Source organism: Cervus elaphus, chromosome 11 (genome assembly GCF_910594005.1).
Source record: "Cervus elaphus chromosome 11, mCerEla1.1, whole genome shotgun sequence".
NCBI classification, from domain to species: Eukaryota; Metazoa; Chordata; class Mammalia; order Artiodactyla; family Cervidae; genus Cervus; species Cervus elaphus.
This window is the reverse complement of record NC_057825.1, coordinates 45013420-45036470: the sequence shown is the minus strand read 5'-3', so window position 1 is coordinate 45036470 and position 23051 is coordinate 45013420. Positions and strand designations below refer to the sequence as shown.

The window sequence follows — 23051 nt, the reverse complement described above, 5'->3', positions numbered from 1 at the left end:
GATGTGAGAGTTGGACTTTAAAGAAAACTGAGTGTCGAATCATTGATGCTTTTGAACTGTGGTGTTGGAGAAGACTCTTGAGAGTCCCTTGGACTGCAAGGAGATCCAACCAGTCCATACTAAAGGAAATCAGTCCTCAATATTCTTTGGAAGATGCTGAAGCTGAAACTCCAATAATTGGCCACCTGATGTGAAGAACTGATTCATTTGAAAGCACCCTGATGCCAGGAAAGATTGAAGGCAGAAGGAAAGGGGACGACAGAGGACGAGATGGTTGGATGGCATCACCAACTCAATGGAGATGAGTTTGAGTAAAGTCTGGGAGTTGGCAATGGACAGGCAGGCCTGGTGTGCTGCAGTCCACGGGTTCACAAAGAGCTGGACACGACTGATCGACTGAACTGAACTGAACATACATATTTAGTAATATACATATTTTATAAAATATAAATATATATATTTATAAAATATATAAATATATTTTATATATTATAAAGGGCTTCCCAGGTGCAGCTAGTGGTAAAGAATCTTCCTGCCAGTGTAGGCAGGAGATGTGAGTTCGATTCCTGGATTGGGATGATACCCTGGAGGAGGGCATGGCAACCCACTCCAGTATTCTTGCCTGGAAAATCCCCATGGACAGAGGAGCCTGGGAGCTACACTACAGTTCACAGGGCTGCAAAGACTCAGACACAACTGAACGACTGAGCACATATATTATAAAATAATAGAAATAAATTTATATAAATATATATATAAAACCAGTGGATAGTATGTATTATTTTAGGAACACATGGAACTTTGTATAAAGAAACCATAGCACTAAGCCATAAAGCTAGCCACAAGAGAAGCCAAAGGATTAATATTGTACAGTCAACATTCTCTGATCAGTTAGTGCAATGAAGTTAGACAGTAACTTTTTTAAAAAGGTAGAAAAAGCCTTTTGGTTTGTTGACTCTAGGCTTCCCTGGTGGCTCAGATGGTAAAGAGTCCACCTGCAATGCAGGAGACCTGGGTTCCAACCCTGGGTCAGGAAGGTCCCCTGGAGAAGGAAACGGCTACCCACTCTAGTATTCTGGCCTAGAGAATTCCATAGACAGAGGAGCATGGCAGGCTACACAGTCCGTGGGGTGGCAGAATTGGACATGACTGAGTGACTTTCACTTTCATTTTGGAGACTAAAATATTTCCAAAAAACAATTCATGGGTTACAGTAGAATTCATGACAGAAATGATAAAATACATATATATTTAAAGTATATATGAAATATACATATTAAAGTTACTTTGAAACCACTTAAATGTATGTTAAATATAAATCATATATTAATTATAAGTTTATATATCAATACATAAAGTATACTAATATATAATTAAATATTAATATGTGATAGTGCATTAATGTATTTAATAACTTTTTAAGTTGTTTTCAAGCTGTGTTGGAGTAATTTTTCTTAGCCATGCGACATGGCTTGTGGGATTGCAGGATCTTAGTTCCTCAACCAAGGACTGAACCTGTGACCCCTGCAGTGGAAGTGTGGAGCACTAACTGCTGGACCGCTGGGTAATTCCTGTTTTCTTTTCTGATAGTAGCCATCTGAAAGGGTAGGAGGTGTTATCTTGTAGTTTTGATCTGCATTTGCCTAATGATTAGTGCTGTTGAGCATCTTTTCATGGGCTTATTAGACATTTATATATCTTATTAGGAGAAATGTCTATTCAAGTTCTTAGCACATTTTTTAAAAATTTATTTTTATTAGTCGGAGGCTAATTACTTTACAATATTGTAGTGGTTTTTGTCATACATTGACATGAATCAGCCATGGATTTACATGTGTTCCCCATCCCGTTCCCCATCCCACCTCCCTCTCCACCCGATTCCTCTGGGTCTTCCCAGTGCACCAGGCCTGAGCACTTGTCTCATGCATCCAGCCTGGGCTAGTGATCTGTTTCACCCTAGATAATATACATGTTTCGATGCTGTTCTCTTGAAACATCCCACCCTCGCCTTCTCCCACAGAGTCCAAAAGTCTGTTCTGTACATCTGTGTCTCTTTTTCTGTTTTGCATATAGGGTTATTGTTACCATCTTTCTAAATTCCATATATATGGGTTAGTATACTGTATTGATCTTTATCTTTCTGGCTTACTTCACTCTGTATAATGGGCTCGTTTCATCCATCTCATTAGAACTGATTCAAATGAATTCTTTTTAATGGCTGTGTAATATTCCATAGTGTATATGTACCACAGCTTCCTTATCCATTCATCTGCTGATGGGCATCTAGGTTGCTTCCATGTTCTGGCTATTATAAACAGTGCTGCGATGAACATTGGGGTGCATGTGTCTCTTTCAGATCTGGTTTCCTCAGTGTGTATGCCCAGAAGTGGGATTGCTGGGTCATATGGCAGTTCTATTTCCAGTTTTTTAAGAAATCTCCACACTGTTTTCCATAGCGGCTGTACTAGTTTGCATTCCCATCAACAGTGTAAGAGGGTTCCCTTTTCTCCACACCCTCTCCAGCATTTATTGCTTGTAGACTTTTGGATAGCAGCCATCCTGACTGGCGTGTAATGGTACCTCAGTGTGGTTTTGATTTGCATTTCTCTAATAATGAGTGATGTTGAGCATCTTTTCATGTGTTTGTTAGCCATCTGTATGTCTTCTTTGGAGAAATGTCTGTTTAGTTCTTTGGGCCATTTTTTGATTGGGTCATTTATTTTTCTGGAATTGAGCTGCAGGAGTTGCTTGTATATTTTTGAGATTAATCCTTTGTCTGTTGCTTTGTTTGCCAATCTGAGGGCTGTCTTTTCACCTTGCTTATAGTTTCCTTTGTTGTGCAAAAGCTTTTAAGTTTCATTAGGTCCCATTTGTTTATTTTTGCTTTTATTTCCAATATTCTGGGAGGTGGGTCATAGAGGATCCTGCTGTGATTTATGTCAGAGAGTGTTTTTCCTATGTTCTCCTCTAGGAGTTTTATAGTTTCTGGTCTTACATTTAGATCTTTAATCCATTTTGAGTTTTTGTGTATGGTGTTAGAAAGTGTTCTAGTTTCATTCTTTTACAAGTGGTTGACCAGCTTTCCCAGCACCACTTGTTAAAGAGGTTGTCTTTTTTCCGTTGTATATTCTTGCCTCCTTTGTCGAAGATAAGGTGTCCATAGGTTCGTGGATTTATCTCTGGGCTTTCTATTCTGTTCCATTGATCTATATTTCTGTCTTTGTTAGCATATTTTTAAATTGTGTTGCTTTGTTGAGTTTTGGTAGTTCTTTCTAGACATTCTAGGTGAAAAAATTGAAAAAATGAAGGTGTTAGTCGCTCAGTGGTGTCCGACTTATATTCTAGGTAGTAATCCCTTATCAAATATGGGATTTGTAGATATTTTCTCCCTGTGGGTTGCTTTTTACCGTTGATAGTGTCTGTGATGCACAGAATTTTAAAATATCATGAAGTCCAGTTTGTCTTTTTCTTTTGTTATCTGTGCCTTTTATGTCAAATCTAAGAAGTGATTGCCAAATCTAATGTTGTGAAGCTTTTGTTTCGTGTTTTCTTCTAAGAGTGTTTTTGTTTTAGGTCTTAATTTAGGTCTTTGATCCACTTACAGATAATTTTTGTGTGTGGTATTAAGTAAGGGTCCCATATAGTTCTTTTGCATGTAGATATCCAGTTTTCCCAGCTCTGTTTGCTGAAGACTGAACTTTCCACATTGAGTGGCCTTGGCCCCCGTGTCAAAACTCATTTGACCATACATATGAGGGTTTATTTCGGGGCTCTCTATTCTATTGCATTGGTCTAAATGTGTGTCTTCATGTCAGTGCCACGCTGTTTTGATTACTGTAGCTTATAGCATAGCTTGGAATCAGGGTGCATAATACCTTCAGCTTTATTCTTCTTAACAGTGCTTTGGACATCTTTTGTAGTTCCATACAAATGTTAGGATTATTCTAGCTCTGTGAAAAAATGCCATTGGTATTTTGATAAGGGATTATATGGATCACTTTGGATATAGTGACACTTTAACAATAGTAAGTTTTTTAATCCATAAACATAGGATCTGTTTCCATTTGTCTTCAACAGTGTTTTGTAGTTTTCACTGAGCAAATTTTTCACCTTCTTGGTTAATTTCTAAGTATTTTTTTGATGCTATAATGGAATTCTATAATTTTTTTCAGATTGTTCAGTTACTGTATAAAAATGCAAATGATTTTTGTGTGTTGATTTTGTATCTTGTTACTTTGCTGAATTCATTCATTAGTCGTTAACAGCTTGTGTGTTGAATTTTGGGACTTTTTACATATAAGATTGTATCTGCAGAGGCAATTTTACCTCTTCCATTCCAATTTGCATGCCTCTAATTCTTCTTGCCTAACTGCTCTGGCTAGAACTTCCAGTACTATGTTGAATAGGGGTGGTAGAGTTCACATCCTTGGCTTCTTTTTTTTTTTTTTTTTTTTTTAGCAAAAAAGCCTTCAGTCTTTCACTGTCAGTCTTTACTCTCAACTGTGCTTTTACTTGCATGACTGACTTTTCATATTTTGATGTCCTTTTAAAAACTGAAGTGCAGTTGCTATCCAATGTTACCTGTGTACAATGATTCACAATTTTTAAAGGTTACACCACAGTTATTATAAAATATTGGCTATATTGCTGTTGTACAATGTATCTCTTATTTTATACCTAATAATTTATATCTTACTTACCCACCCCTATATTGCCCTCCTTCCTTCTCTCACCACTGGTAACCATTATTCTAAATTTTTTGTGATACTCACTAGTTTGCTGTATTCCACATATAAGTGATATCATACAGTATTTGTCCCTTATTTCACTTAGCAAATGGTCAAGTAGTATCCCATTGTATATATATCTTCTGTATCCATTCACACTACTGATTTTTTTGTTGAATGCCAGACACTGAATTTTGTTACTATTTATATCCTTTAAGAATTTTAAGCTTTGGTCAGATACAGATGTTGCTTGGGGTTGGTTTGATCCTTTAGAGATATCCTGTGTTGTGAAGAGTCCAGAGTGGTCTTTATGGCTAATTCAGTCTTGCTATTAAGGCTGTACTCTTCTGAAGGCTCTACTCATTCCCTATTACAAGGTTTCTCCAATCTAATAAGAATTTAAACTATTCCAAGGCCACCGTAAACTCAGCCTACTACTTTTCACTGGTTTTTCTGTGAACTCTATATAGTTTTACTGAGTGTTTACAGAAACACTCAAAGACTCGACTACACCTCTACACGTCTCTGGGAACTATTTCTGTAAAGCTTCGTTTTCTATTACTCTGTCCTACAACTTCTAGCCACTCAGTGTATCTAACTGAACCTTTGATCCCTATCTTAATTCAGCAATACTGATGGTACTATTACTCTGTACCTTTAAAAAGCTCAATAAACTTAAAAAGGGGTCCACACCTGATACATTATAGTCAAAACCATCAAAACACAAGAAATTTTAGAGTGGGGAAGTGAACAACTTCAGCAACATGTTTTTCACATTTGCTTGATCTCAAGAAAAATGTGAATACACAAAAATGCATCCATCTGAATGAATCAAACTGCCCCATGACACACGGAAGTTCACACACACCTCAAAAACCTGAGACGTTAACCTTTATAAGCCAAACTCAATACATCCAGTGTTGCAACCTAGGTTTCATATAACCCTCCTTCTACTACTTTGCAATGACATTAGCTCCAACAGCCACTTCAATTTTCTGGTGTTTTTCAAGCGGCATATGTAAATGTAATTCTTAACCATTTACTGTTTGTGAAACTATTTGATCAGGTTCCTTTTGTGTTGATGAAGTCTCGGGGTTGTCTCCAACCACCTTTCTTCTCTAAGCCCTGTGGTTTCTATTGCACAATTTTGTGTATCAAGATTTTAGGGATATATCATATTATAGAACCGACTTCCATGGCAAAATGTCAATAGTTGGAGGGTATAGGGTGTTCATACTGTTCTGTGAACTGTTTTTTAATGAAAACCTAGGGTGGGAATTCCCTGGCTGTCAAGTAGTTAGGACTCAGCGATTTCACTGCTATGGGCCTGAGTTCCCTGGTCAGGCAATTAAGATCCCACAAGCCATGGGGGTGTGGCTAAAAAAATAAAGAAAATGAGAGTGAAAAAATAAATAGTACTCAAGAGGAAAAAAGTATGCAAAACCTTTGTCTCATTAGGATAGTCATCCTTCCTATTTAAAAGCGTACCTCTTAAATATTTAACAGGATAATTTTCCTTTCATTGCTTTAGAATTATCTATCAGACCACTATTTTTGAGATTTGTCATTTGGCCTTTCAGTGATTAAGCACCAGTGCTTCCCAAAACATTAACTTATAAATTTTATAAACTTGTAAAACCCAATCAAACCCTAAATAGTGGCTTAATTTACATCAAACTTAATGACTAACATTTGTCTTGTTAGCATTCCTTTTACAAAATTTTAAATATAAACATACTTACACAGGTATAGCCTAAGACACAGACACACATAAGGGTGCTGAATAACTCTTAAAAGTTCCAATATGAGTAATTCTGGCTACAGTATTTTGACTTAAAAGTTTTTATGTTATAAATCATTGTTTTATGGCAGGTGTAAAATGATTATTTTCCAACAGCAAGCTCCTAATACCCATTAAAAAGAGAAATAATTACTGAACTATTAAATTCCAGACCATCCAAAGACTTATCTGAATTTACCACTTACCAGATTAGTCATTTTAATTAACTACTGGAGTTGTCAGATACAAAGGAACTTCATACTGATTGGCTGAAGTTCTCCAAAACCTTTACGAGTACCACCCCCCCCATCTACTGCTTTCATAATACTCTATATATAATACAAAAGATGGTGAAAGTAATCATGGATTATGTAAGGCTCAATTTGTGATCCACCTTAAACGTCTGGCCTTTATCCAAAGGCAATCAGAAGCCATGAAAGCTTATAAAGGAGTGCTTGACAAGTTTAAAAAAGACCACTAAGCTATAGTGACTAGATGGTGACTAAAACAAGGACAGAACTAGTTAAATTTTATAGTACTCTTAAGATGTTTTAAACCAGAGAAAAGATTTATACAAACAAAATTTGTTACATATATGCATATTTTTATTTTTAGAAGGAATCCCAATTAACACAACAGTGGTTGTTCTTGGGAAAACGGGTAAGAATGAGAAAGACGTTCATTTTTCAGTCTTTCTCTACTGTTAACTTTTCAAACAGCATATATATTACTGAAAATGGGGGTTTATCAGGGTGATGAGCATATTGGGCCATTATTCCTTCTCAATATTTCTATTAAAGAACACAAAACTGGAGACTTCCCTGGCAGTCCAGTGTTTAAGATTCTGTGCTGCCCATGCAGGGGGTGTGGGTTTGATCCCTGGTCGGGGAAGTAAGATCCCACATGCCACGCAGCCAAAAAGGAGAAAAACAACAAAAACCACAATCTAACATAAAACTTAAAAGTACCCAGCATTAAGTCCTTAAGAATTTAACAGACAAATGTTAACTCCTTTTTTCCCTCCTCACACAGATTTCTCAAGTGAATCAGAAATAACAGAATGTTGGGAGAGAGTGGGAATAATGCAGAGTAGACAGCAATAAATTAACCTGCTTTTTGAAACCATATATTTAATATTTTCATTAAACTGTGTCAATACAATTTCAAGCAAATGCCAACTGGAAGACCAGGCCCAGAAATTCATAAAAGAAACAATCTTAGAAACAACAAGGAATGCCAAGGTGCTCTTTCACTCCAGCTGCACCACTAGTGGCCACGATCGTGCCAGTCAGCCAGTGTTAACCAGATTACCGAGTGTTTACCTGAAAAGAGAAAAATGTCAAAACCTGTAAGGACACAATTTTAAGGATGGAAGATGTTTACAGTGGTTATCCAAACTTCCTTATTTTTATAGGCGAGGAAATACTAGAAGTATGAACTGTTTTCACCCTGATGACTAGCAAACTAACATTTACTGCCCCCACCCCAACTCCTCAAAAATATGCCTTTCTGCCCTTGTAGGAAATTCACAGCCTGTATATACTTACCACATCATCAATTTTCAGAATGCTCCGGACAGTTTCAGTTGCCAGAGTCAGCGCACTGACTGACACCAGCAGAGGCTGGACAACCAGTTCCTCCAGTATGTTGGAAATGCCACCCTGCAAGCCAGTACAAGCTGCTGTTAGTGTTTATAATGATACACATCACCAACTACACGGTTACCAGTAAACCTCAAAGCCTTTCAAACTTAGTTTTCCTGTAGTCTAGTCAAGAGTCAGATCCTCTCTACTAAGCATTTCCCTAAGTTATAGGCTGTTTTTCAACTAAAATCTGGAAAAACTCAATTAATGCTGGACTCTCCCAATCTGAACTCCAAAACAATTCCTTGTATCTTTTATTTAAAAATTACTAGCAAAAATTAAACAGATAGTTATTACAAATTATAAGATTTTTTTTTGCTATATATCTGAAACTTGTTGCTGAGTTGCTCAGTCTTGTCTGACACTTTGCGACCCCATGGACTATAGCCTGTCAGGCTTCTCTGTCCATGGGATTCTCCAGGCAAGAATACTGGAGTGGGTTGTCATTCCCTTCATCAGGGGATCTTCCCAACCCAGGGATTGAATCCATGTCTCCTGCATTGGCAGGCAGATTCTTTACCACTGAGCCACCAGGGAAGCTCTCAAAACTAACACTCTAAATCAACTATCTCAATTAAAGAAAAAAGTTATGAGGTTTTAAATCATCTGATTGCTAATTCTGAATTTGGCCAAGTCTAGTCTACCTGGTCTTTACATCATTCTCACTTTCCACTTTTAGACTCTTACTGCCACTATTCCCTCACCTTTATCCTACCAATTACTGCTGATGGTCTTAATAGGCAATCCTGTCTCCTTTCTACCCTCCTTAAATGATACTCTTTTCATCACCTTATCCTCTTGGTTTAAACACACACAAAAAACAAAAACTCCCAACTACTGGAATTAAAAAACAAACACCCAGCCACCCCACCCATTCATCAACAACTCAAGAGACTCTTCATTTTAGCTTTTATCCAGTCTTTCCAATCTTAAAGTCCATTATATGATCAACACATCCCCTCCTCTCTAGACAAAATGAATTAACTTTTTGGTCCCTCTTACCTGAAAATCACTGCTTCCCCATCTGAAACTTTTTTTTTCCCTTACCAAACCAAAGTTAGAGCTTCCTAAAACTTTCCCTAACCAGGTAGTGCCCTCGAGTTCTACGTGCTTCTACCATTAAAAAAAAAAAAAAATCACCTTGCATTGTTTTTTCCCATTACATGTTACCTGTCTTCTCAACAAAAGGAGACGTTAGTAAAACAATCCAACAGGAGAAATCACTACTGTTCTGTGTGTTTACCCTAGGTAACTACACCAGGCTGGTGCTCACAACAGAAGCAATGGTTAACTATACACCAGGCATCTTTGTTAAGAACTTTCTGTTTAGTAATCCATTTAATCTTCACAGGCCCATGAGGGAACTAGTAATAGTCCCTGTTTTTACAACCAAGAAAACGGAAGCACAGATTTAAAGTTGTACAATCATAAAATGGCAGGGTTAATGAACAAAATACTACTTCTCACTCAAGGCATCATCTTCATTTTCACTTACTAGCATACATTAAATAACCTGTGGGTTTTGTATCCAAATTGAAGGTTACTCTAATTACAAAGCCCTTCATTCCACAGACAATTATGAAGCTTTTAGTATTTTATATTAATCAACATTTTCTGCAGTAACTAAAGTCTAAATTACCTTTCGGACATTAATGCCTGTAGTTTTTTCTCCTTGGGCATGCCGGTTTCTTAGTTCTGTTACAGTAGAAATGGGATTCAGGCCAGCGTTTTCAGCTAGTGTAGATGGAATGACTTCCATAGCATCTGCAAAAGCACGAATGCAGTAGGATTCCATACCACTCAATGTTCGTGAGTATTCAGTTAGCCGTAGGGCCAACTCTATTTCTGGAGCACCACCTCCTGCAATAAGGGCTCTGAAATTCACAAATGTATTTTTAGCTTATTTCATCCAACAGAAATAATAATTTATTTAAAAGCTTAATAATCTTTAAAGTTTCAATAATACTAAAAATCTTTAAAATCTTAATAATCAAAATATGGAAGTTTTAATGATCAAAACATTACTTAGTAATTTAATATTACCTCTTCTTCACTAAACAGCGAATAACGCAGAGAGCATCATGGATGGAACGCTCAGCTTCTTCAATCACCAATTTGTTAGAACCACGAACAACAATTGTAACTGTTTTTCCAGGGCTTGCACAGCCTGTAATCTTTAGTAAACAAACTCTGGAATTAGGTTATTTGAAGGATTAAAAAAAACACCCCCAAATCCCAAGCAACTAGAAACTTAATTTTAATAGTTACCTTGATCAGTTTGCCAGAACCATTTAAGCTGACCTCCTCAGCTAATTCGGCAGATCCCAGCATGTCAGCAGTGAACTGGTCAACATGAGCAACTGGTTTGGTTCCAATCGTCTAGGAATAATAGTCACATTCACAAACTCAGATGTCTGACTAGTGAACATTTTCACATATACAGATATTAGGAATATTTTACCTTACAAATGAATTCAATGTCTTCTCTTTCAATATCCTTTACCACCATAATCTTCATTTTGTTCAGGAAATGTAATGCAAGATCACTAAGAGCATCTCTATAATACAGAAACAGTGATTACGTCAATACTGGTTTAGAACAGAAATTTTGCTATTTGATTCCTTAGGGTTTTCCGTATTGTTTAAGTGGCTAATTATTTAATTATTTGTGAAAGGAGATGCTTTAAACAGCTTGACCAAGTTTATGAGCTCAAAGTTTTTAAATAAGATTTCTAAAGGATAATATTTAAAATGTACCCCAATGACACTACTTATAACACACACAAAAGTAATTGTCATCATTGTTCTGATAGTTAACAATTGATACTTCATGAATTTAGAATTAAGTATGATGCTAAATTATGTTTAAGACCCACAAATTTACACTTTTACACAAACTATCTGGAATGACCCCCGCACCCCAACAACCCTCTGATACTGAAAGGTAGATATCAGTACCCTTGTTTTACAGATAAGTAAACTGAGTTTTGAGAGCAATTTACTTGAGGTTACTAGCTATTATGTAACTTGAATTTAGAACCAGGTATTCCAACTCTTCAACAAGGTGTCTATATCAAGAGATCCACAATACTTTCTGGCATAACATATAGAGTACATGAGACTGTGTCTACCTATTAGAAGAAAACACTGAAACATCAGTTTCTTCAAGAAGGCATCAGTTCAAACTTTGGAGAATTCTTTCAATCCATGGACTATCCAGAATTTCCCCCAAAAGAACTTCTAAAATTTCAAGGCAAACTATTGCATGGCTTAAATAAATACCTCTAAAATTTTAGCTATATTAGGTAGCTTTTTACTTGATAGTAAGGATCTTGGTCAAGAAGGACCTATATCCCACACTTAGATCATCGTAACAAGAAGGGAATTCACTTTAGATCATTTACCAGAATACAACAATGCCCTAAAATGCAGATCTGTTCCAGATTTCTAGTGGTTTAACCCACCCCTAATGCTTCTTAAAAAACTGCTAGAAGGGATCCAAAATCAATTATTAACAGGTGAACAAAATAATATGCCCCATACCTTAGAATAGACTTCTGTATGAGAAGAACATTACATCCTGTTTTTTTAATTTGCTTCACTAAATTTAGAATATAAGCTCTCTCTTCTCTTAGCACTCGATCCATCTGAACATAGTCAGAAACCACTATTTGATTGTCCATCTGTTCAGAAAAAGAACATATTAATAATTTGAATTTTAAGAGTTCTTAAGAAAAAACTGGGAATTTTAATGAAAATATTATGCATAGTATAAATCCAATGAAAATCACCCCAAACTAGAGATTACATAGACACACACAGAAAAAGTCTAGAAAAGTGAATATACATTGAAACATAACTCAGGTTTTTTACTTTTATCTATACACCTTACTGGTATTTTTTACAATGTTTTGGAAATCATTATATGTAAAAATGATACCCTATTTCATGGATATGTCAATTCTCATAAAAATTTACATGTTACTGAAATAACTTCAATTGCGTCCCTTTGACTCTATGGTTAAAAAATATTGATATGCTGAAAGCAATTACTAAAGACAAGTACTATTATATTTAAGACCTATAAAAGAACACTGATTTTTATACGGGTTAACATTTGCAAAACAAATGACTCAACAGGAACCTATATGCTAATACAAAATGAAATAAGAGCAAACCTGAATCAGGTGACAAAGATCAGTCACTCCTTTAGGGAATGGTACTTATCACTAAGAGATATGGGAATATGTTAAATAAAAAAAAATCACCTTTTTGGGATAAAAACAACAAACTGGTTTAAAAGTTCCACTATGCAAACATAAAGACAAAGAATCTGGAAATCCCCCTTACACTCCCACTTTCACATAGCGGAATTTTACTGTTTCATACATATCCTTATCATTATTTGTCTTCATTTGAGAAGTCAATACTCAATTTCAATAAAGAGCCAACTGAAACTGAATTTATCACATGTGGCATCCAATATTTTATACTTTTGTCTTGATTCTACTAATTATTTTTAAATCCTTGCTTTCTATCACTAGTATTAATATCCGCATTTTCTATTTTTATAATAATCAGCAAAAATCTTTGTTATTAGAAAGTCAAACACCTAAGGAATAACTTCATTTTGTTTTACTTACATCTGTTTTGGGAGCAGATAAGCAGAACTGAATAAGCCCAATCTTAGCCTTTTCAACTCTGGTTATGCCAGAATTTGCTACCTTTTGAGTAAGAACCAGACCTTCCACCAACTCACAGTCATCAATTGTCCCACTAAGAAAAAAGAAAATGAAGAGACAGTTAAGAGGGGAGGGAAATCTCCAAGTTTAACAGACTAAAAACAAATTAAAAATCATCAGTCTGATAAAATGTGCTTCAACCTCACTCATATTTATTAATGGCCCATTCCTGAACCTCTCTGATCACACCACTGGTTTGCCATCACTAGGGAATATAAACTAATTCTTGAAATTTCCACATTAATATAAGCTGTGATGAAAATAAAACAACTAAACTTACATGACTTTCATCTACATTTTTCATTTAACTATTTTAGAAACAGCTTATGTTTACTTTGAAAATTAATTTTTATTAAAGTTATAATTAGAGATGCTTACCCAAGCTTCTTAACTATTTTAATATCTCTAAGATCTACACTAGTAGCTGTGGCTGGGTCAATCACTTTCATCACCGCATCTACACTCATTGGAGAAAGGAGACTTGAATACTGAGACACAACCTAGCATTAAAAAGAAAAAAAAGTTAGTGTCATAAAACGTTGTAAGAGAAAGTCCTAGTTCTTCAATGATAAAGATATTCAAGAAGTAATCTCAATTACTTTTTTGGGTGGGGTGGAGAACATAAAGGGTCAGACACAACTGAGGTGACTTAGCATACACATGGAGTACATGTAAGAAAACAGTACATATAAACTATCTTTTCTACTCAAGTTTGACTGTCACCATATAAAAATATGTTTGCGTTCCTCTTTTATTAATAGTCAGGACTGACTAGATTACTAGTAATTCAACAGGAAATCCAGAAGAACAATTTTATGCTGAGGTTTCATATTTAAAATGAATTTATGATCAGATGTTATGTATGTGAACCCCTATCGCTGAGGAGCTGATAAAAATAGGTAATGGTTAGAACATATTGAGCATGAATTTTATGTCATGCAGTAGCTTTAACACTTTACATTCATATACTCAATCTTCCGATGAAAAATCTAAACCATACAGCTTAATTAAGTGGAGCTGGCACTGAACCCAAGCAGTCTAGGCTCTATGACCAATGCTTGTAACCATTATGATATTCTGTCTAAATTAGTTCTGGGGACATTTATCAACACTATAACTTAATATCACTAATACGATCTAGATTTCCATTTAACATTCAAAAAATACTGATGAATAGGAAAAAGAACGGAGTGGGCATGTGACACACAACATAACAGAGAATAGGTGACACGAACTTCCGAGAAATGGAAAATAACATTAATGCTTTATATTTGATAAGAAAAAACAGCAACATGGTTAAGAGATGGACCATGATGGGCAGCCCTATCTGGGGTTCAAGTCTCATCTCTACCTCTCATTAGTGGGTCTTGGATACGTTAGTTAACTTCACTTTCTTTTCCCATCTGTAAAATCAACTTACCTAAAAGCCTTGACCTGAGTTAGTTTTACCTGAACTAATTCAGTTATGCAAATTAGTTTAGCTACCCACTCTTGAGTTAATATTTATGAACTAAACAGCATCAAAAACCACAGAATAAGAGTTGCAGTTCCTGATGAACTTAACTGTACTTTTACAATGATCCCATTGTGCTTGTCTCACCTTTGAGTTCAATGAAGTGGCCGCACTATTTAACAAAGTTTCTCTGTCACTCAGTTCCACAGGTCGAGACATATCAGTCAAGATTTCAACGCCCTTTTCCAAAGCCTTCTGGAATGACTCAGAAATGATGGTGGGATGAATCCCTGTCATTTGTGAAAGGGTAGTTAATTAATAATAACAGATAAACTTCATACTTGACATGACTTAAAATTTCTTTGTTCATTGCAACATCAAAGCAGTCAAATTTTAAATTATTCTTAATAATGGTTTGAATAACTTTAACTGCCAATATGTCTAATAATTTATTTCTATTTAATTTGAAATAGATAAAATTACATACTATGTGTTTTAAGACTAAAACCTTTTTACTTTACAAAGATTCTACAAATCTACATAATAGTAAGTGACTGGGGAATCAAAACTACATTTAGGCAGTATGTACCAAAACAAGAATCCTTACTTTCTATCCTAAGTTCTCTCACATTTCTCATCTATAGCCTGTTTAGTAACACCACCAACCAGGCATTTTTCAAAAGCAAAATTTTATGAAGTTCCATTCAAAAGGAAAGAAGGAAAGCCAGGGGTGGGGGGAGACCCAGAAGCAAAAAAATTTTTAATCCACATAATAAACACAGCAAAATTAGCTGTTTCAAATTAAATTGTCAATCTCATATTACTTAATAAGTTTTGCCTTTATTCAGTAATAAAGCATGTCTTATGTCCTACCCACCTTTCTGAAGAAGCTTGGTACAGGAATCCAAGAGAGAGCCAGCAATAATGACCACTGATGTGGTGCCATCTCCTGCTTCTATATCCTGAGCCTTGGACAGCTCCACCAGCTGGGTGAACAGAACATGTCAAGTTGCTCAGTAAGAACTGGTTCATGAGAACCCAGTAACATCTCTAAGTCCACAACATCAGTGACACTCACCATCATGTTCACTTATAGACCTTGTTTATCAGCACTGTAAGAGTCAATACACTTTTCTTCTGATTTTTTGTCTACCTTGGTTTCCTTTAAAAATGATGACCTATATATTTGTGGCATGCAAAATTCTACTTACACACTTTATAAGAAGCTATGATTTACAGTTCAGACTACAGGTTGTTTTTCTTCCCCTTTACTTACAAGAACTAGGGGCACTCTGTAGATTCAGAAGCTATGAAGTGCAGGATTCAGATAAGAGGAGATTGTTAGTTTGAAATCCTTGGCCAAGTTTATCTAAACTGACCCTGTATGAAGCACAACCTGACTCATTTTCAGTCACCTTTGCCTAATCAAAAGGGATTTTTTTAACAGGAATTTCTAAGGAATTTGTTTTTGCTGATATTTTGACTCCTCACTTGACACTAGAATCACCATTATGATTTGTAGTTGAATTAAAAATTGTTTTTAAAAATAAGTATCAGGGAAAGTTTAAACACAAGATTTATTTTGCAAACAATTAAAATTCTACTTTCAGCTAACAACCACTGAACTAATAATTGGTACAAATTTTTTTTTTAACAGTACAATGTTTTTCTCTCTTCCTTATGTGTGTGGCACGTTGCTGTGGAAAAGGAGTATCATGTTTTGTTCTGATTTTCAATGAAGAACATAATGCTAGGCATACAACATATCCTAAAAACATGCCTGATTAGCATAAAAAAGAAAAACTTTCACCATGTTTAAACTTACCATGTGATCAAATAAAACAAATTTAACTGTTTACCTAGTATCAAATAACACACTTAAAGAAAACCAAAAAACTCTCACCTAAAAATTACACTTACCATTCTGGCTGCTGGATGTAACACCTGCATTTGTTTCAGAATGGTGGCACCATCATTTGTAATGGTCACATCACCTTTTCCATCTTGAATCTGCAAAGTATAGTTTTTTAAAGGTTGTATTTCAAAAAAAAATTTTTTCTTTATCCAGTTTTAATGTGAAACCCTAAAAGCTCTACTAATTTTAATACTTCTTGTACAGAAGTTAACTTATGTTTGCATAATGCTTTATTTCAAATTGTTTTCCCTTCCCCTGGTGTAATGATTTAAGAACATGCAGTAATAGTTCAAGTTTACAGGTGAAATATCTGGGTTTTTTCCTACTTAAAAGTGAAGGAACTGAGACACTACAACAGGGATACAAAAGATATTATAAAGAATCATCATAAAACATGAATTATAACTAGGTCCCGTTCATCCCAAAGTAATCTATCTCTTTCTGAACTCTCAAAGCCTAACACTTTACTTTTTAAACGGCACATCTTAACCTCTCTAGAGAGCTTGCAGTAGCACAGTAGCACTCAGCAAGTAATGAATGATTGAACCTTTTACCATTTTATCCATTCCTTTTGGTCCAAGGCTTGTTCTAATAGCATCAGCAACAGCTGTAAATAGAAAAAAAAAAAGACTCTTTAAAGAGAAAAGCGTTTCTTCTACCCTCAAATGATCATTTTGTCCTAGTTAGAATAAGGTGCATAACAATTCACTGTGTTTGCTAAAGAAAATTCTATACCTAAAAATCTACTGAAGACAGAAATAATTATTTTACTCCTTTAATTGTATGACACTTCACTTTTTGTTGCTAAAGTCACTATACATAGCATTTGTACCCTGCACATGGCAGAATAAATTTTGAAGCCACCTAATCCTCCTATAAGTATCAATATAACTTCAGTCATGTGCTCTAAATGAGGACTGCATTAACTTCCCCATCCTCTGAAACAAAACAAGCAGCAGTTAACAGGACAAGCTAGATCTCCTAGCACATTCTACAGCCCTATTTGCTTTTGTATATTCCACAACTAGAATAATGCTTTCAGTGGGTTGTGTTAACAATACATAATCTTAAAAAGCGTAAGAGAAAATATTTGGTATAGTTTAAAAAATTAAATTCTACTTAATTATTTCATAATTGGGGGCTGCATTTCCTATTTATTCAGCCATCATTAATTACCCTTTCAGGTGATTTTAGTGGGCCCACAAGGCAACGATTCTACAAGCAGACCAATTCACTTTAAGAACACCCTTACAGTCATCTCCAGGAAGCCTCTAGAAAGACACACTATTCAAAAAATAAATTTTTTTTTGCTGATTACCTCCTCAAAAGTGTTTGAAGTACACAGTATTATCTGTTAAACGACTTGTGCTGAATAGTACTACAACTACCACAGCTACTTCTGTGTGTGTTCTTTTGACATCGTCAACAAAAGAAAAAACTGGCTCCGTGAAGTACACTGAAGATGCACCTGGCAACAGTTCTCCCACCAGTCTGCAGGGCTCTGTCTGACTCGGACAGTCTGGTAGTGCCCCTCTGTTCAGGAGCTCTCCTCACTTAAGATGTGAGGGTCACGTTTACAAGTAGGTGGCCTTTTCTTCCTATATGCATACCTCTCTTGTCCAATTTCAATTCTCTGTGCAGGGATGTTTCCAAATTTGCCCAAGTAAACATCCCATCTTGTTATCTTGTTTGTTGAAAATCTACCGCATTCTATAGCTTTTCCGGCCCCCCAACATGGCCCCAGAATTTATCTAACACCTTGTTTCTAATGAAATAAATCTAGGCCTCAATTATGCTCTCTAGATAACTATCAAACAACTTTCATTTCCGTGTAAAGACTCTTGAACTTTCAAACGAAAGTTCCTAAATTTACCATTTAGTCATTCTGACGTCCTCAACTCACTTAAGCCCGAACCAGAATCTATTCTCTTTTCTTCCACCATCCTTCCTTCAGTGTACCTGGTTTCTCCCAGCAGTAGCAGCACCATACCCTCAGTCCCCTGGACAGATAACTCAAATATATGTAAGGCTGTACTGTATGTATACATACATATACACCTGGCTCCTCATATGCTCTTATTTAAGCCTTACAGCACCCCTCCAAGGTAGCTATTATCCCATCAAACTGAAAAACAATCTGCAGCTGCGGGAGTCGTGTTAAACCCTCTACAGAACAACAAAGGACACTAGGCCTTTAGAACCTGGCCCCACTCTACCTTTCCGATGTCACTTGTCATTTCTTCAGGCACCTGATGCTCTAACTCAAATGAAATACTGCCTGTACTCAAACACATAACGGACAAGAACTCTAAGCCTCTGTTCTCACTTTTGCTTCTAGACTCTTCTAATTCAACCCGACGTCTCTTAATCCTCACAACTTTTTTTTTTTAAGCGAACTTTTCCATCCTCAATTTTATACGGAAGAAAAGCTTGGTTTAAAAAAAAAAATTTTGGTTAAAGTTCACAAAGCCACGAAGTAAAGTAACTGAACGAAACCCAGGACTTCTTGAATGCCACCAAAAGCCAAACTCTTCTCCATTTGCTGGCTGTACGTGCAGAGAGGAAATCAAAGCACAACGCAGCCTCGTAATTATTCTCAAACAAGGTGGGTCGGTCGGTTTCCCAGCTCCCAGTACAATGGACCCAGGCCCAATTTAAGGTGAGGAGAGTTTACCCGAATTCAATAGCTGCACCCAGAAAGTATTTCCCTATTTTAATAAAAACAAAAAGGCTGAAAAGTATTATGCAAACATTATACCAATAGACCGCTGCATGAGGGCCCCGGCTGCTTAAGTAAGATGAAAGCAGCACGCCCCGGGACGGCAAATTATGGGCATCTAAGACGCATAATGGGGCCAGTCCAAAGGCTTCCATGCTCGGGGTCGGGAATAACGGCGGACAGGAAAGGAACCCTGCACTGAGCTTATTCTATGAGAGGCCCAAAGCGGGTCACCTGAACGAACAGCCCACCCAAGGATGGGGGTGAGAGTGCACAGGCAGGCCCGGAGGGCAGCGGCTCAGGCCGGGGAGCGATACCTTTGGCTGCTGAGATGTTGCTGAAGCGGATCTGGGCCGGCTTATCGCGGTCCTGATAGGCGCTCTTCCCGCGGCCGCCGGCAGCCCCGGCAGCCCCGGCGGGCGGCCCGGTCCGGGGGGCTACGTTCTCGGGCATGGCAACCGTAGATGGGTCTGCGTGAGCTTGGGAAGGACGGATGGACGCGGATTGCGGCTGACCAGCGACCAACCGTAAGCGTCCACCGCCTTCACGAAACTTCCAGAAAGCGGCGCCGGCGCCGGGAGAAGGAGGAGCCGGGGAAGGGGTCCTTCCTGGAGGCGCGGCGCCGCCGTGACGTCACAGGCTGCCCGCCGCGCGCCGGGTGAGGGGGCCAGCGCCGAGGAGCTGGGCACTGGCCGGGGCTCTTGGTTCGGGGTCCTTTGGGGCGGGGGCGCGCAGAGCGAGCTCCGGGGAGGCAGAAAGGCCCACCTGCGATTGTAAAGGCTGGTGGCGGGACACCTCATGTCCCCACTAACCACTCCTCGGACCTGAGGACCCCTCTGTTAACTGCAGTTGGAAGTGTCACTCCCTGGTGGGTTGGGTTTTTGTCGGCGGTAGACCTGTATTTTTAGCGAAGGAAATGGCGACCCAATCCAGTATTCTTACTTGGAGAAAATCCATGGACAGGGGAGCCTGGTGGGTTACAGTCCATGGGGTCGCAGAGTCGGACACGACTGAGCAGAGACCTGTATTTTATTCAGTTTTATTCGTTTGAAAGCGAGTCGGAAAAGAGATTGGGCAGTTCAGTTCAGTCGCTCAGTCGTGTCCGATACTTTGGGACCCCATGGACTGCAGCACACCAGGCCTTCCCTGTCCATCACCAACTCCCGGAGTTTACTCAAACTCAGTCCCATTGAGTCGGTGATGCTATCCAACCATCTCATCTTCTGTCGTCCCCTTCTCCTTCCTTCTTCAATCTCTCCCGGCATCAGAGAGTCCAAGGGGCTCGCTAGAGTCTTTGCCAACACCACAGTTCAAAAGCATCAATTTTTCTGCACTCGGCTTTCTTTATAGTCCACTCTCACATCCATACATGAGTACTGGACACACCATAGCTTTGAAGAGAGGGACCTTTGTTGGCAAAGTAATGTCTCTACCTTTTAATATGCTGTCTAGGTTGGTAATAACTTTTCTTCCAATAAACAAGCGTCTTTTAATTTCATGGCTGCTGTCACCGTCTACAGTGATTTTGGAGCCCCCCAAAATAAAATTTTGTCACTCTTTCCATTGTTTCCCTATCTATTTGCCATGACGTGATGGGACCAGATGCCATGATCTTAGTTTTCTGCATGTTGAGTTTTAGGCCAACATTTTCACTCTGCTCTTTCACTTTCATCAAGAGGCTCTTTAGTTCTTTGCTTTCTACCATAAGTGTGGTGTCATCTGCATATCTGAGGTTATTCATATTTCACCGGGCAATCTTGATTCCAACTTGTGCTTCTTTCAGTCCAGCATTTCATATAATGCACTCTACACATAAGTAAAATAAGAAGGGTGACGATCAAAAAAAAAAAAAAAAACGGGGTGACGATATACAGCCTTGACATACTCTTCCCCATTTGGAACCAGCCTGTTGTACCATGTCAGATTCTCTGTTGTTACTTGACCTGCATACAGATTTCTCAGGAGGTAGGTCAGGTGGTCTGGTATTCCCATCTCTTTAAGAATTTTCCACAATTTGTGTGATCCACACAGTTAAAGGCTTTGGTGTAATCAATAAAGCAGAAGTTTTTCTGGACCTCTCTTGCTTTTTCAATGATCCGCCAGATGTTGGCAATTTGATCTCTGGTTCCTCTGCCTTTTCTAAATCCAGCTTGAACATTTGAAAGTTCATGGTTCACGTACTGTTGAAGCCTGGCTTGGAGAATTTTGAGCGTTACTTTACTAGTGTGTGAGATGAGTGCAATTGTGCAGTAGTTTAGACATTCTTTGGCATCGCCCTTCTTTGGGATTGGAATGAAAACTGACATTTTCCAGTCCTGTGGCCATTGCTGAGTTTTCCAAATTTGCTGACATATTGAGTGCAGCACTTTCACAGCATCATCTTTTAGGATTTGAACTAGCTCAACTGCCCTGAGCACTTGTCTCATGCATCCAACCTGGGCTGGTGACCTGTTTCACACTTGATAATATACATGTTTCAATGCTAGTCTCTCAGATCATCCCACCCTCGCCTTCTCCCACAGAGTCCAAAAGTCTGTTCTATACATCTGTTGCTCAGGACTGGTGCACTGGGAAGACCCAGAGGGATGGGATGGGGAGGGAGGTGGGAGGGGGAATCAGGATGGGGAACACATGTAAATCCATGGCTGATTCATGTCAATGTATGGCAAAAACCACTACAATATTGTAAAGTAATTAGCCTCCAACTAATAAAAAATAAATGAAAAAAAAAAAAAAAGAAAGAAATAGCTCAACTGGAATTCCATCACCTCCACTAGCTTTGTTCATAATGATGCTTCCTAAGGCCCATTTGACTTCACATTCCAGAATGTCTGGCTCTAGGTGAGTGATTACACCATAGTGATTATCTGGATCATGAAGATTTTTTTTGTGTGTAGTTCTTCTGTGTATTTTTGCCACCTCTTCTTTGTATCTTCTGCTTCTGTTAGTTCCATACTGTTTCTGTCCTTTATTGTGTCCATCTTTGCATGAAATGTTCCCTTGGTATTTCTAAGTTTCTTGAAGAGATCTCTAGTCTTTCCCAGTCTATTGTTTTCCTCTATTTCTTTGAATTGATCACTGAGGAAGGCTTTCTTATCTCTCCTTGCTATTCTTCAGTGTATGTATAACATAATCCGTGTAGCTTTTTAAGTCCCTTAAAGATTGAAGGCAGGAGAAGAGAACAAGAAAGGATGAGATGGTAGGATGGCATCACTGACTGGATGGACCTGAATTTGAGCAAGCTCTGGGAATTGGTGATGGACAGGGAAGCCTGTCATGCTGCAGTCCATGAGGTTACAAAGAATTGAATGCAACTGAGTGACTGAACAGCAACACCCCTGTCTTGCCTCTCTTCCCAGCCCATTTCCCTCTCTGCAGTAGTAACCACTAGTTTTTTTCCCCTCCTATATTTATGAGGGGAATTTATATCTGTTTCTTTATTATTTCATTCACCAGTTTTATTTTTTAGAGTCCCTCATATAAGTGATAACATATAGTATTTATCTTTCTCTGACTAATTTCACTTAGCATGATATTCTCTGGATCCATCCATATTGTTGCAAATGAGGGAATTTCATTCTTCCTATGGCTGAGTATGATTCCATTGTGTGTATATACCACCTTTTCTTAATCCATTTATCTGTTGATGGACACTTAGGTTGCTTCCATATCTTGACTGTTGTAAATAATGCTACTATAAACATTGGGGTGCATATATCTTTTGGAGTTAGTGTTTTCAGTTTTTTCAGATATATACTGAGGAATGGAATTGCTGGCTCATACAGTAGTTCTATTTTTTCATTTTTTGGAATCTTCCATGGTGTTTTCGACAGTGGCTATACCAGTTTACCTTCTCAGCAATATTTTTGCGAATGTTATTTGTGTTCTTTTTACTGCTAGCTTTCTGATAGATATGGGATGATAGCTCGTTGTGGTTTTGGTTGGCATATTTCTGATGATTAGTGTGCCTTTCTCTGATGATTAGTCACTCAGTAGTGTCTGACTCTTTGTGATCTCATGGACTGTAGCCTATCAGGCTCCTCTGTCCATGGAATTCTCTAGACAAGAATAC

At 37.7% G+C, this 23051-nt stretch overlaps 1 protein-coding gene across 1 annotated transcript; it reads right to left on the bottom strand.

Moving 5' to 3' along the window:
- Nucleotides 1–7094: 7094 nt before the first annotated feature.
- CCT4 (chaperonin containing TCP1 subunit 4) lies at nucleotides 7095–19591 on the bottom strand. Its single transcript, XM_043917693.1, has 14 exons — nucleotides 19297–19591; nucleotides 16815–16867; nucleotides 16266–16355; nucleotides 15223–15331; nucleotides 14493–14635; nucleotides 13271–13392; nucleotides 12794–12926; nucleotides 11694–11833; nucleotides 10612–10708; nucleotides 10419–10529; nucleotides 10194–10324; nucleotides 9790–10024; nucleotides 8055–8168; nucleotides 7095–7829 (listed from the first exon to the last, which is right to left on the bottom strand). Exons 1-14 carry the CDS (start codon nucleotides 19430–19432, stop codon nucleotides 7815–7817), a joined length of 1629 nt encoding a protein of 542 aa, XP_043773628.1. The 5' UTR covers nucleotides 19433–19591; the 3' UTR covers nucleotides 7095–7814.
- Nucleotides 19592–23051: the final 3460 nt, after the last annotated feature.

Excerpts from the sequence above, each read along its gene's own strand:
- CCT4 (XM_043917693.1), bottom strand. The coding sequence starts at position 19,432 with ATGCCCGAGAACGTAGCCCCCCGGACCGGGCCGCCCGCCGGGGCTGCC. Across the intron at positions 10,530-10,611 it reads ACATTGAATTCATTTGTAAG|ACGATTGGAACCAAACCAGT; the intron begins GTAAAATATTCC and ends TATTATTCCTAG. Across the intron at positions 10,025-10,193 it reads CGCTGTTTAGTGAAGAAGAG|AGCCCTTATTGCAGGAGGTG; the intron begins GTAATATTAAAT and ends TGTGAATTTCAG.